The sequence below is a fragment of the Ischnura elegans genome, chromosome 5 (genome assembly GCF_921293095.1).
Source record: "Ischnura elegans chromosome 5, ioIscEleg1.1, whole genome shotgun sequence".
Lineage (NCBI taxonomy): Eukaryota > Metazoa > Arthropoda > Insecta > Odonata > Coenagrionidae > Ischnura > Ischnura elegans.
The window spans coordinates 34927814-34943606 of record NC_060250.1 but is presented as its reverse complement, the minus strand read 5'-3'; the positions used below and the strand labels follow the sequence as shown (position 1 = coordinate 34943606).

General features: G+C 37.2%; 2 protein-coding genes across 2 annotated transcripts; one reads left to right on the top strand and one right to left on the bottom strand.

Moving 5' to 3' along the window:
* The first annotated feature begins 381 nt into the window (after positions 1 to 381).
* Positions 382 to 14903, top strand: LOC124158703 (tumor susceptibility gene 101 protein). The gene is made up of 11 exons (XM_046533941.1): positions 382 to 522; positions 613 to 683; positions 778 to 862; positions 1105 to 1170; positions 1274 to 1437; positions 1618 to 1768; positions 5239 to 5423; positions 7812 to 7949; positions 11617 to 11715; positions 11965 to 12098; positions 14167 to 14903. The coding sequence occupies exons 2-11, from the start codon at positions 636 to 638 to the stop codon at positions 14351 to 14353; spliced, it is 1257 nt and encodes a 418-aa protein (XP_046389897.1). The 5' UTR covers positions 382 to 522; positions 613 to 635; the 3' UTR covers positions 14354 to 14903.
* A 39-nt stretch (positions 14904 to 14942) lies between these two features.
* Positions 14943 to 15788, bottom strand: LOC124158704 (transmembrane protein 258). Its single transcript, XM_046533942.1, has 2 exons — positions 15630 to 15788; positions 14943 to 15384 (listed from the first exon to the last, which is right to left on the bottom strand). Exons 1-2 carry the CDS (start codon positions 15639 to 15641, stop codon positions 15145 to 15147), a joined length of 252 nt encoding a protein of 83 aa, XP_046389898.1. The 5' UTR covers positions 15642 to 15788; the 3' UTR covers positions 14943 to 15144.
* Between the last annotated feature and the right edge of the window lie 5 nt (positions 15789 to 15793).

Genomic DNA, 15793 nt, shown 5'->3' with positions numbered 1-15793 from the left:
AATGTGAAGAGAGAGACGTACTCCAAATTAAATTTTTAAATAAATTCCTTCAAGCATCTAATGATGGAATTCCTGAAGCAAAAATCGTTATGACAGCAAGTAATCAAGAAACAAGACCATAACATTCTCCGTTCACAGCGAAACTGCAGGCAACTGAATGGCAGCATCAAAGTAAATAAAATGGAAGAAGGTTAAAAAAAATCTTTGAATATTTATAGTACGCTCTTTCACGTATCTGTGGCGGCAGCTCCTATAGTTTAATCCAGTCAAATATGAATGGGCAACATGTCAATTTGAACAGCCCTCCGAAATTCAAAATGACGTCAATATCGCGATACCTCTTAATTCGATCCAATTCGATATGTGGTCTGAAGATCGATTGATACAATCGAGCAGGATTCATGTAATTATTGTGGTTTGGGACGTCAGGTGATTAGTCACAGAATTCAAGATTTGCATATTCAGTTGGATAACATCAAAATTGTTCTATTCTTATCGTCCAACTTTATAGGTGTTGATTTGGTCGGTAAAACACTACTCAGTCGTCGAGAAGTTAAGTTACTGTGCTGATTTGCCTTGATTAAGTCACCTTTATTTTCATTTTACTGTCAGCTTGTTGTTGTAGTCTTCCCAAAATGAGTGACGGTGCGAATGAAGCTTTTCTTAAACGCCAATTGGCCATGGTTTGTACTGCAGTGAATATTCATTAGCTATTATCAGTTTGTTAGTGTGTCACACGCCCTTGAAGTATTCTTTTTGTACTTTCTTTTTGAGTAGTACCATCATCCTGATGCCACCAGACGTGATGTTATGAACGTTTTGAAACGATATCATTCACTTTCTCATCGCATGGAGACCTTTGGTAAGAGATAGTTTTTAATGAATACATAAAATGGATAATTTAGAAAACCTGCACCTATAAATCCTAAAGTGGTTGCAAACTTATCGGCTTTTATATTTTGTGTTCCGTGTAGCTTATAAAATTTTTAACGTCTTGGATGTAGTTAGAAATAGTTAGGAGATTGCCTGGTACATTAACCAATCCTGCCAGAAGTGGTTGAGTTCGAACCGTTTATTTTTCCTTCTCTTTCTTGTTTTTCACAGTTTTTAATGACGGTTTGCAGAAGGAATTATTCAACTTGCATGGAACAATACCAGTACCGTTTAAGGGTAAGGATTTCTGATTAATTTCACGTTGAAGCTATGCCTTCAAAATGTCATAAAAAGAAGTGTTGTTGTGTGATTAGTGAGTAATGAGGAATTAAATTTTTAGGCAACTACTACAACATACCAATTTGTATATGGCTTATGGATACTCATCCATTCCACGCCCCTATGTGCTATGTTAAACCAACGCCAGAAATGGAAATAAGAGTTTCACCACATGTAGATAACAATGGAAAAGTATACCTTCCATACCTGCATAATTGGCAACCAGTAAGCTAATTTCTCCAGATGTTTTGATTAAAGTAGCTGTACATAGTCATGCAATATTCCTATTATGTATCCATTTTATCATCTTGTTTTGTATGTTACCTAATCATTACTGTAATGGTTTCATGTCTATTTATCTCTCAAAAATTCCAATTTATTTTGAATACTTTCTATCCGTAATAGAAAACTTCGGATTTACTGGGAGTGATTCAAGTGATGACTTGCTGTTTTGCGGAATCTCCTCCTGTGTTTACCAAAAGGAGGCCTGCTGTCAATCCAGTTGGAAATAGTCCTGGCTCTCAAACAGCTACAACCACACCGTATCCTACTCAATGTAAGTTAGAATCTCAGTAAAGTCAAGCATCTTATTTTTTATCCCAGTGTTAATCTTCCTTCTACTTCATTCCCGTAATGGTGGATACAATTTCAATCATTAGAGTAAAATAGAAATTTGAAGAAAGTAATTTCAATCAGTAGAGTAAAATAGAAACTTGAAGAAAGTAATTTCAATCAAATGAGTAAAATAGAAATTTGCAGAAAGTAATTACCAGTACTCACATAACCAGCTGTTTAATTAGCTATGAAATGAAAAAGTACTCTCTGATATTTTAGCATAATACTTTTAAAGGATGCTATTTTCATAGATTTATTACTGATTAGATGTTGAATACTGTTGTCCATGAGCCCCTAGGCTTTGGAGGGGCCCTGAGAGTTTTTTTTTTTTTTTTACTTTCTCGTGACCCTCTTCTCATATTACTCCTCATTACTTGTACTGCTCTCAGGCACCAAAGTGAATTAATCCACCATTACCTTTCCGTTCTAGCCCTGAAAACCATTGAAAGGCAAAATCTTACCACAATTGGTCCATATCTTTAATCACATGCTTAACAGTACAGCAGTGTTAATAGACCATTGAGGCCATTGGCCCTGATATCAATCTAGACCATTGTCATCGCACCATTTATGTTTTCACCTGAGGACCCCATCTATGACATAATGTTGAGCTAGTTGTTTTCAGTGGTGGCTTGCCAAACTTAACTGATCAGAGGTGTGACACTTTTGGTTCAGGACAAGCTGCTCATGAAAAAGTCGTGACATTGCGACCAATAATTTGCCCCAGAAACACATGGTGGCAGCGGGTAAACAGGGCTGCAGAGGGCTTTTCCTTAGTGGACTGCTTGGAGGTCTCATTGCTGGCTGCCTCAGTTCACCCCCTGATAGCCAGCATTCAAATCTCTTTGGCTGTCGTGCTTGCTGGATAACTTGAGAAATATTCTTGAAATATTGCAAGGGAATGGGAAATATTGGGAATGCTTTCTCTCTCTATATTTCTTGACTACACTTGTCATGTGGTGGCTGGATTCATCATGTTCATTTTTGCTACAGCTTGCAAGCCTACTGGAATGTGGCTTATTTAAAAAAAAACTGGGAAAGTAAGAAGATCCATCAACCAAAATGTTTATTTTGTTCTACAGGGTTCCCACTCAACCGTGAAAACCTTAAAACCGTGAATAACCGTGAATTTCGTCTACCGTGAAAAAACCTGGAAATAGCCGTGAATTTCGTCATAAAACCTTAGAAATCTCTCAAACTTGATTGTAGAACTTCGATTGACAGATTATAAGAAAAAAAGGCTATTTCGATCATGTTTCAAGGCCGAGTCACGTGCAGATACTGTCCACGCATTTTTCTGCACACGTGTATTCGAAAGCGCAACTTTTAATTGGTCCGTGTGCCATGACAGCACATTGACCTTAAGCCTGCGATTGGAAGACATTAACCCTGGCAAAAAATCAGACACTTCCTCACTTTAAATGCGATGGTGGTTGGCGTAACATGGTGAAACTCCTTCATGATGCACAAAGGTTAAAAAAAGACTTAGCTGTTTCACAAAATAAAATATATTTGGCAAATATATTTTATTTTGTGAAACAGCTAAGTCTTTTTTCAACCTTTGTGCATCACTTCCTCACTTCCCTGCTACCCTGCTCTCTCCATTTTCCCACTCACACCCTTTTAGCCGGACATGAATTTTGCTTACGATAGGTGACGTCATGAGAGATAGAACTGTCATTGCTGCGTTTGCATTCAAGGCATCTGTTGCGTTTGTTACATTTTTAGTTAAAGTGCGGCCGATGATTGTTACGTGATCAATGTTTCTGCCTGAAATGCCTGATCTACAAACCGTGAATTTTATGACATTTAGACCGTGAAAACCTGGAAGAAACCGTGAATTTTATAATGTAGTTAGAGTGGGAACCCTGTTCTAGTATGGCAGGCAATTTGACAAATTCCCTACTGCAGCCTTGTCACATATTTCTAGTAGCTCTCGGGTTTATTGTGAAGAAATTTGTGTTATAATCATTATTTAGCCAATCCTGCTCTGGTATGAAAATCTGCTAATGATGTTACCATCATTTGAATCGAGAAGAATGTTGTACTCCAACAATTCTCCACGCAAAACATCTCTATTTATGTCAATCTACCTCTGCAAACTTTATGACTGAAAATTGAAGTGAAGGCCGATATTCACGGTGAATGGCCATTCCATCATTCACGGGCTCATTGGAGCAAAAGTGGAACATATCCTAATTTTCATTGAATGATCATGCGCATGATGGTTCATTTGAAAATTTTTCCGTCATACACAGTGAATGATTTCATTTGCATGGTTATTCAGCATGATCGTTCCCTGTGTACAGCAGCCCTTGGTCATATCAGAATATTAATTACTATTCCTAAGGAAGAATGAGTTGTTCATGCAGTGGCGAAATTAAAGGAGCTCATTTGAACTTGAAGATGCTGGTAACTGTAACGTCAGAGAAACTGTTGTTCGTCTTCAGATGAATGCAGGGAAATACAGCAGACTCCCGACTATCCAGCTGCGGTTTATCTGGGTTGCGGATTATCAGTGCAGGATTTTCACTCTCGCTCAATTTTTTCCGCGATCTTTATAAAAAAAAATTGGACGCACAATCATTGGAATTACTGCAATAATGATAGGATACACCAGGTGTATTATTTCCTTAAGAATCCCCTTCGTAAAACGGAAGCAATCATGCTAGCTGTATTCACGGGAGCACCATGTTCCTGTTTTCCAAGCCTCGCAGTGCGACCATGCTCCGTGATCACAGACACACATCCGCAGCAGTTGCAGCCCAGGAAACTTGTGCAAGACGGGACTACGTGTCCTGGTGCCTAACAGTGTGGTTGCCAACGTGAAATTCATTGCTTTCCCTTTGATAAATTCTTAGTGTTACCCTCTCTCTAACAAGAAACCTAACCCTCTATCAAGAATGTATTTACCTATTTTATTTTATCTGGTACTGTTTAATCTTTAAATTGTATTTTTTGGGACTTATGTTTGTTGACTATTGAAATGCCATTTCCTTATTTTTATTTATTCAATAAGGATCATGAGTAAAAAGTCAGAGTAATTGAAAAAAACACTCTTCTCAGCCAACATCTTGCAATAACACATCCTCACAGCTACAAATGAAGAATATTTAGGGTACATCAACTTTCATTACCACTGGACAACAAACTATTAATCGTTGATGGAAGTTGTTGTTCTCTAAATATTTTTCTTTTGCAGCCCTGAAGATGGGATACATTATATGCAGAAACATGGACTTTGAGAAGAGTTGTTATGTATTGATTTTATCCAACCAATATTTATTAACCTACCTGATGTATTAATGAAGAGGTAGATAGCAAGAGTAGTGCATTTCCTTATTTGCACAGATCAGTGTCTCTGAATTAGCGTAATGTTTTCTAATATAATTTTGGGAAATATTTCTTCAGCGTATATGCCAATGCCTGGTGGTGCCTCCGGAACGGCCGGTCCTCCATATCCAATGAATAATTCAGGAAGAGCACCCCTTCCGTACCCTCTTGCTCCTCAAACTGGTGGTCACTTTCCTCCTATGCAGAGTATGGGAACTCCAAGCTACCCAGCATATCCACCTTACCCCATGGGAACTCCTCAGGTGAGTCGTAAAATATTTTTGATGCACAGAAGTATGGGAAGTAATTGATTTTATCATGCATGCATGTGAAGGGACTGACTTAATATTGAGCAAATGAAATTGTTTTAATGAACCAATTACATATAACAGTGAAAATTTTCCGAGTGCAGCAGACTCTCGATTATCCGGCTGCGGTATATCCGTGTTGAGGATTATCTGTCCATGATTTTTACTCTCGCTCCATATTTTCCACGATATTTATAAAAAGTAAAATCGCACACAGAATCACTGGAATTACTGCATTTGAATGCTAGGATACACCGCGCTTATTATTTCCATTAGATTCCCCTTCGTTAAACAGAAGCGATTGCGCACTAGCTGAATTCACGGGCGCTCTATGTTCCTGTTTTCCAAGCCTCGCGGTGCATGATCGCGCTCTGTGATCATGGATACACGTCCCGCAGCAGTTACAACCTGGGAAACTTGTGCGAGACCCGATTACGTGATGTGATGGCGTGGTGCCTGAAAGTGTTGTTTTCGACGTCGCGCAGTGGTTTTGAAGCATTTTTCCACTTCCACTTTTCTTTATCCATGATCACGCAGCCGCTGATGGGTGGTTTTCGAAACCAGTATTTACATTAGTCCGGGAAGCACTCCAAAATAACAGAATAACTGTATAAATAGGAATATATGGTTTGTTATACATAAATAGGGTGGTTTCCTATTATTTTTTTATTGCCTAAATCGAAAGATTATTACTCCTGGAGTACGTATTTCACGCTTTTAGATTTTTAAATGACAATATCTATTTTTCGCGATTAAATGAAAAGTGAAAATTTTCAAGCGCGCGAAAACGCGACGCGTAAGTATGAATGCCGGGAAATCTCTCCGTACGTCGTATTTATGGTTTCCCCTCTCACCCGGTGAGGTGACCTTGAGGCGAGGCTTAGCGCTGATACGTCGCAGGCTGCTAGCGGGTAGCTTAGTACCCTGCTGGCTGGTAGCGCTTGGCTTAAAAAAGGTTTATTAATACTTTATCAAACGAAGAAAACTTTCCGACCTTAGCCAGTTTTAATAGGTGATTATTAAGACATGTTTCCCTGAGCTCTGTGCCTCATGCATGCATTGGTAACCTCAGACGATGTATAACTCCTATCCTCTCGTGTAGAAACTAGGTCCCTGTGACGTCACGTGGAGTGAAATCGCATGGGCGCCAATCTGGCCTTTTTCAAATGAGGATAAAATTTGACCCTTGCCATTCGTCTAAACTGGTATTTCAAAAACCAAATAATTTGTGTATTATGAATACACTAATGGTGGGTAACGAATCGCAATCAATGCCTTTAGTTTTCTAGGAAAACTACCCTATTATGAACATTGCAAGACATTTAAGCAAAAGTTTGGGGTATCAGCGTTTTCCGATTATTCGTGCCGCGTCTCCCCATCATTAGCCCGGGTAATCGGGAGTGTACTGTATATATGTACTTACATCATGGTATAACAAATTCTGATGGATGAATTATTCGAGAGTTCATATTTTGTGATTTGTTAATGAGAAGCTATATTTTTGAAAAATTATTTCATAGTGCAATACTTGAAAATATCATTCAAGCATTGCATTATATCATTTGTAAATATTTGTTAACATTCTGCGTTTACTTTTGGTAATTTACTTAAATAGTGACTTTGACACCACCTGAAAACAAAATAATTTTAATTCCCGTCTCATATATGTATTTCCGTGCATTTATCTCAAAAATGTGTTCAATATATTTTAAATAGAATTAGAAGAATTTCTGGTGGGTTGATGATATTCTTTTTCTCATTATCTATGAAATGGTTATGAAATCTCCTATGGTCAATATCATTCTCAATGGATTTGGGGGTAGCTTGTTTGCATTTTTCAACGACAATGCTTTACAAATGAAAAAACGACTTCGTTTAGTGAGTGACAATGCTTCGTGAGTGACAATGCTTTAGTTGCATAGGAAAGATTCTTAGTGCAAACATATCTCCGAAAATAAATATTCTTATTAAAATATGCATTCTTTTAGAAAAAATGTATGGCCTAAATTCAATCAGCACATATCTCTATTTGATGGCCAAAACATTTGGCTGGTCATGTGCCATTTGGTCAGTCTCAAGAAGAAGTGGATTTGTGCTTTATGGAAGTGTTTATTTAAAGTATACTATTGGAGGCAGTGATAGCATGTATTTATGATTGAGATCCAAATCAAAGGAAAAAATTACCTCAATAGTATTTATGGCAACTGGTGTTACCTGTCTTTTGCTTTAAGGAAGCCAAAAAAAGGAAAAGTTCCCAATTATCAGGAATGCACTGGTCCCTATTAACATATTTTCTATTTAATGGAAAACTGTTAGTTAAGTTGGTATTGTTCTCTCTTGTAGGTACAGCCTGTTCAGGACACAGGCATTGAGACCTCTGCTACTGAAACTGGAACAATAACTGGTGAGCATATACGTGCCTCCCTTCTGTCAGCTGTGGAAGACAAGCTTCGGAGAAGATTACGTGAGCAGTGCCAACAGGTAAATCAGTGGCGGCTCGTGAGTCAAATGCCTGGGGGGGCGCACTCCACCGGGCACCACTCCACTTTTTTAATATTTCGTGTATTTTATTAAGTTTTTACGGCAATCTAGGAATAAAATTTAGTAATGCCATATGTTCCGTTTTTTTCAACAAAAATACCTAGTTTTCCTAATAAAGCTTGATTAATAAATACTAAATGCGGTAGACTCTCGTTCATGCGGATCCGCTTAGTCCGGACTCTCGATTATACTGATCAATGATCTTGAAGAATAAAAATATAATTGCTGCGATATTTTGCAAATACAAACGAAAATACGTAACTTTAGGTTTTAGCGCCTACATTCTTCGTGCGGATATGCCCGCAATACACTTATGTTGTTCGTTTTGCAATCATAATGCGTTATTTGTCAAATCTATTCGACATTTGCAAAGATTTAGGTAGCAATGACACTTGTAACACCTGAGGAGGGAGGGGAGTGTCACTGACTTCCACTAGGCAACAAACACTACTAGAATGCGCGCGCTTTGCTATTGTAGATGTAAACTTTGATTGCGGTGTTCGCGTTGCTTCTTGAATACAGTATGATTTAAAATCAATAATTAAATATTTCTCACACATTTTTAACAAAATCTGAAATACTCACATGCCTTTAGTTATATTGCACAAGTCCATCCTTCTTTCCTTTTGTCCAGCAAAGTGATCAATTACACGTTCGTTGAAATCAGCGCCGGACAACCATTTCTTTCCGATTGAACACATAGCAAGGGCGCTAGTCTATAAATAAACAAGGGACGACACAAAATGAGCCGACGAAAAATACGACCAAAAAGAACAAGGTGCCAGGACACAGATTTGGGGACAATTTTTCCCTATATTTCCCTAAAACAAAAACGAGCACTGTTGATTAATTCAAAATTGTCTTCTTGAATGTACACTTAGCACTAAGAAACTTCTTAATCGGCAATTAAGCACAGTTAACTCCTCAAAAATTATGTCTGAACTCATTTCACTCCGTTCTTAAGGAGAGTCTTGCGTTACTATAAGGAAGACTCAAGGGAGATAGAAGTCGTGGTCCACAAATGATGATTCAGCTGAGGGACGAATTTAAGGTCAGCAAAGGCACTCAAGCAAACAAAAGACGTCACGCACCATCTCCTTGAGTCTAAGATTCATATGTGGCAAACACACGAAACGCCAACGGGTCGCACTTGGAATAACCATGTCTTCGAAATCATTACCATGATATAATAGAAAATAAATCCTAGATCGTAAAAGAAGACGGCTCTGAACCACAAATAAGAGCTGTAAGGATCTCCGCACTGATATGAACTCTTCGAAGCCACTTAAATCAGACCCAAGTGGACATTTTCCGTCAGACAGCTACCGCTCTGCCACTGAGGAATTAGGTGAACATGAACTAATACAACAAGGACGGCTAGAAAAATGATGAACCTACACACAAAAGGTGCATTGTACGCGAAACTTCTTGACATTCATTGAATGACTCTATTTAAAGTCACGTTTTACGGGTTAAATCATGTTTAATCCTTCACCCTATCACGCACGCACCTATTTCTTAAATTATAAATCAGTGGGGAATGTTAACTGATTTTTCCTAATACTGCAGGTCTTTTGATAAATTTATCTGAAAAATAGGTACCGCATTTCTAATCATCGGGAAGATATGAATACATTGTTCAGGCCTAAACATTATAACATTAGTTTCCCCAAGGTTCTTGAAATTCGTAATCATAACAGAACTGTGGCAAATACTCGAGAATAGTTTTCCTACGTCAATACGGCCTTTAACTGGTTGGATTTTATGTGTTCCGGAATTCAAACACCCAAAAACGCAAGTATAATGAGATAATTTATTTTCTGTATCAATACTTACCAGTAATTAAAAATTAAAATCGTATAACTACACCCAGTACAGTGACCATTCTGATTCCGTACGTCCCTTTTCTGTGGCAGCACCAAGTAGACGCCAGTTTATACGCCCGCCGGCCTGCGCAGCGATATCAACTCACACGTCGCTCTGCGCATTCTCGGACGACGTCCCAAGACCTCCATAAGACACAACGTTAGACGCGTCATAGCACCAGCGGCCCCCACCACTACCACTCTCCATATAACTGCATGGGGATGGATTGGGACGTTCTGGCCAGCGCCCCACGGCTACAAATACGAACTTCTCGCGCCATTTCTTTTCGTGTTTTTCCAATACTTTCGATGTATGGGACTGAAAAAACACTTTGATTAATTAGATGTTTAATTATAAATTAATGGATATTTATTTTTTTTACTTTTTCAAATATTTGGGAGGGGCGGCGTCCGAGAGTCCTTATGGGCAAGCCGCCACTGAGGTAAATTGAACATAATATGAAGCCTTTATTCACCACTGATAGCTGTTCATTATTCTAAAATTTCTAGCATTCTGTGCAAAGTTAATTGATAGTCTTTTGTGCATTTAAGAAAATTAAGATGCAATGTTACCTATTCTTATGGTTCTTCACATTTTTTCAGCTGTGTAAGTAATGTAAAAACTTCAGTTTCTAGAATCCCAGCCCTACCCTTGATTGCTAATACAAAGTGTACCTATTTTACATGACCCAGGAAATATGGATCTTGATCATATTATAGAGCCTGCGGGATGAACATAACTAATGTGTACCAATTGGAATCATCACTCGGAATAATTGTGCACAAAAAGTGACCATGATGGCACTACAATTGGTATACTTTGATTGGCATCCAGCATTCCAGAAGGAAGAGTAGTTGTTATCTTTTTTTCTTTTAATGCCCATCAATTACCTCAACTTACTAATGACCTGTGAAGTTTTATTATTTGCTGACGATAGTGTCATTTACTACAAATTTTGAAAAGGTACCAAAGTAATACCTCCATATAGTGTAACTCTACAAAACTTCCTTAAAATGAAAGTAAAGCCAAGGTCCCAGGACCTACTTGTGTATAATGCATGGTGAAAAACCTCACATAACTATCCTCTATTATTAAGAAACCTCCCTTTGACAGAGTCCACACGTGACCTCCAAATAGGAAAATAACCTCTCTAGAGCAAAATTTTTCTCCCAGAAATTATTTTACCATGTGCTTATGTCTCAATTTACTTCAAATTCCTCATCATCCTAAGGATTTCTCTTTATTTTGACTTATGCCCTTACTTTCACACACCTAATTCCACGTTGCCATAAGATATACAGCTTATCAGAAGCATGATGGTCAGCATGGCCTACGATACCTTCAAATTCTCCATCTTCCAGTATATCATGGTTGTCGGATCTAGCAGGAGGAGTGTATTATCAGGCTTGTTTTTGGATTATTTGTCAATCACTGATTCCATGTATTAATGAAGAATTCTGTCTCAAGTTTTGTAAATAATTTATTGGCAGTCTTCAAAATTCCCCGGAAAACAGTGAATAGGAGAATTTTATCATTTTTTTATTTGAAAAATGCATCATACTCCAAGAAATCAAAACATTTTGAAATAAATATAACTGAGAAAATATATATATATACTGAGAAAATGAGTGGATATGAGAATAGGGGGATAAATATGTAGATGCATTGATAACTACTTGTGTTATTTGCCCATTTGGTATATTTAGGAGGTTTTGATTAAAATTATTTTATTGATTGTTAGGCAATGGCTGAATCAGAAACTTTGAGGCGGACTGGTGCTGAATTGGCTCATGGAAAACAGAGGCTGGATATCATACTCTCTAGACTTGAAAAGGAACAGGTAAAAATAAAAATTCCCTTAAGGTTTTTCAATTTAAAAAAATTGATTTTATGGGAAAATTATAACTTTGTGTGAATCCTTTCCTTTTTTATGCATTATCATTGCAAGTACATACTTATTTTAATCTAATTGTTACTCTACGGAATTGTGATCTTTGGATGCATCCTCGCATGTTGTGAGTTGTATGGTGAATACGTCCTGTCTAAGTTTGGTCGCTCTTATTTTTATAATTTTATTTCTTCTTTCAAGATGGAACTGGAAAAAAGTACTGTAATACTTAGGGAGAAAGAGCAAGAACTGAGTAAAGCCATAGCGCGACTAGAAGAGCAGAAGACAATCGATGTAGATGATGCAGTTACAACTACAGCTCCTCTTTATAAACAGTAAGTTTTGTGGTGCATAAACTTGCAATATTCTTTTACTCTATTTATTTTCTTACTCATAAAAGTAACTTGAACTGATTTGGGTGGATATTGTTGTGTACATAAGCAAATATGTTACTGTGCTAAGTTAATGTTTTACATAATTTACTCGTGAAATTTAAAAGGTAGCTGATTAAAGTTTTAGCTAAGAAATAGTGACTATTATGTTGAGTATTAATTTTTCAGTTACTTTTATGTAGGAATTTGTTTAGTCTGGTGCTGTTGAGGAGTAGGTACTTCATCCTCATGCATTTTTGAAACTATTTATTTTTTACCCCATTATTGAAATACATAAAGTTTTCTGAAGAAGTAATAAACCATCCCATTTCCCTTTTGGTCTTTTAGGTAAGCTATATAGCTTAATTTGGCCCAGTCAGTATTCACCAATCATGTATTAATGGAAAAACCATACACTTCATTAAATTATGATTACAATTCTCCTATATCTTTATGTACAGTTGAGTATCTCTGTGAAGTGCCTCAAAAATAATGGAGTGCAACCCCTAAGAAGCAAGGGAGGGAGTTGAGAGGATAAGGAAGGTTTGCCAACTGTCTTATTCAATAAAGAAAGGGCTTGGGCCATAGAGGTCAGAAGGGTATTGGAAAGTGAGAATGTTGAAGTATGTTTTCATGGCATGGCCACCAGCACACATGTACATGAGTGTTTCCTGCAGCTGAAGAGTTCACAGAAAATGGTGTTGGATGCACCATGCCAAATATTAAATGGGGAACAAAATGCTGAAGAAACAGGCTGTTATAGAAATGACATAAGTGTTGAAGGAAAAAATATTGTTTGTTTCAGAGGTTTTAGTAATTTTTGTATTGAATTCTACATACTGCATTCTACATAATGCATTTATCCAGGACTCGTCACCAGCAAGGGTCTCAACCATATAATGTATGTTTTTGAGATTTGAAAAGCAAAAATGAAAACTGATATTTTTTTTCTCTATCTCCGTAAGGATCAAACTGTTATACATATAGTAATTTACATAATCACATTCTTATGAAATAGCAAACAAAATTATTTCATGTATGGAGAACAAATTATAAGATAAAAGTGAATATATATACATATTTCCAAGCTAAAGGTTGCTTCCACACACTGTGTATGAATTTTTTTATTGGAGTTTGTAAGTCTATATTTGGGGGTTAACAAAATAGGAGTATTATAATGACTAAGAATATCAGAAAGAATGGTTGAGTAGCAAGCACCCACTGAAATAGAAGGCTACCAAAATAGACACAAAAAACTTGATGTCATCTGGCTTAACTATGAGAAAATATTAAATATTCATTATGGAACAATACTTAGTATTTCCACAGAAATGTATTATAGCTCGCACAGTATGATTCGCCATTCTGCAGCGTATTTTTGTGCTTTTCCCTTCGTGGACAGGGACATCTTCCCACTCATGTCATCTATCCCTATTGCCCTTGTCACTTCCTTATTAGCGATGAAATGTGAGTGAGAGCTAAAATAAATTTTCGTAGAAAATGGTAACTTTTTTCCATCATGAATACCCTTACAAAGGGATGCTGAATAATCTTTTTGGAGTTGTAATCATCAAGTTTTGGCGAGGGGCTATTTGGTGGGAGGTTGGCACACCTTTCTTTACCCATGTAATGACTTGACTGCTAAGAATTGTGTGTTTCATGCCTGCTCTCATGAGTTTTGGCCAGGAGCTGAAAATATTTTAAATTTGCCGGATTATATCTTTGCGAATAAGAAAAATTTCCACTTGCCCTAGAGGCAGTTTGAGCTGATGAGAAAGGAAGAATCATAAGCCACTAAGTTAATTTGGATGAAAGTTAATGCACTTATATTGATTTTAACCTGAAAAGTAAGTGTAGCATTGGAAAATTTAAAACTGAAATACCATGTTGTGTTGCAATACCCCTTGATTATTGTGGCCAACTGTTGTGCTATCAGTGGAGTTTTTGTGGTTGGTAATTCAAATTCCGGGAACAATTAATTACAAGCAATGTTTAGTCTATGCCTTTTCTCTCATCACTCCCTTTGTTACAGGTTATTGAATGCGTTTGCTGAAGAAGCTGCCACTGAAGATGCAATTTATTACCTTGGTGAGGCATTGCGACGCGAAGTAATCGATTTGGAGACATTTCTGAAGCATGTGCGCACACTCTCAAGGAAACAATTCACACTCCGTGCTCTTATGCATAAATGTCGGCAGAAGGCTGGTTTGGTTGGTTAAAATACTGTTACAGTCATTACCTGAGGAAGGGGGTCAATTTTTACATATGTAATATACAAACTGTTAAATATAACGCAGCTGGGACAGTTATGAGTGCAAGAAGATAGACTGGATTTCTTAAAATGTGAATATCTTCATTGTATTGAATACTATTGTTGGAGGTTTTATGGCATTGGAAAATAACTGCCACCATATTATGTAGAAACTTTTTTCTATAATTTTCAATTTGTGCCATTAGTAGCTGACCGAAGTTCTTGGAGACATGTTTTACTGCTAAAATAAAGAGGTCAGCTGTCGTTTTATAACCAATTACTATAAGCCATTCTGAGTGATGTAAAGGACTGCTTTTTAGAGATAGTGGAATGTTTTGTATATTGGAAAACATGCCCTTGCCGGTTTTATAAAACGCTTGTTGAAGCAATTTTTGCCATTAACGTCATAATATTGCACCTTAAGTCATACTTGTGTTTTTGTGAAAGTGATAGCATCTTTGTTATGTCAAAGAAGCCAAGTTGTGGTATGTAAAGTGAAGTAAAATTATTATTATGCACTCTCGCTAATTCATTCATCCATAAACATGTAAAAATTATTTTAGAATATTTATTTATAATTCACTTGGTAACAAACAATAAGGCTCTTTACAATCCATCTCGGTAAAAAAAACGATTGAAAGAAAAATAAGATCGAGTCGGAATGTTGGCTATTCTTTCATATCAAACTCATTTCCTGCCCAGAACGACGAACAAGAGTTGTCTCACATGCATTTAATGTAAAATGATGCATGTCCATCATCACACATATATTCCGACCCACAGCAGCAGGAAAAGGACACCGAAGCCAGAAAATAAGGCAGCCACTAGGGAAACTAGGAGCTCTTTAAAAATGTCCCTCGTGAACTTGGTTGCCGTCACTTCATAAACAAAAAACCAAGCCGTGAAGAACACTCCGATGCCGAGGAGCAGTAAGGACAAGTGTGGAAAAACGGCAGGATTCACCGGAGAAACATATCTCGTCATGTGTTCAACGTCCAGCTATGTAAGAAAAAAATAATTTTCACCTATTATGAGATAAAATAATTCGGGTCAATAGTATTCAAGTACCCCATTTGCAATTACATAAAAATGCTGGCCACGATAAAATTGATATCCTAAAACAAAACACGTAAACATCACTGAACAGCGGCCACTTAAAATGCAGAAGTTCGTGGATACACGATCTTCATTCCTAAATATAATGTCCCTGTCTATACTCTTTTCATTTCTGAATACATACTTACCATTGATATCATCTTCGGTAATGTATCTGTCACAGACCGGCTTAAATCAAAATCCTTATTACACCGAATTGCAATCCCAAAAACTTCGATTACGTTTACAGAGCGAAAAGGAAGTGGCTGGTGTTCAAGAACGCACTTGTGTGTCACGTGACGTAGATTTCCGG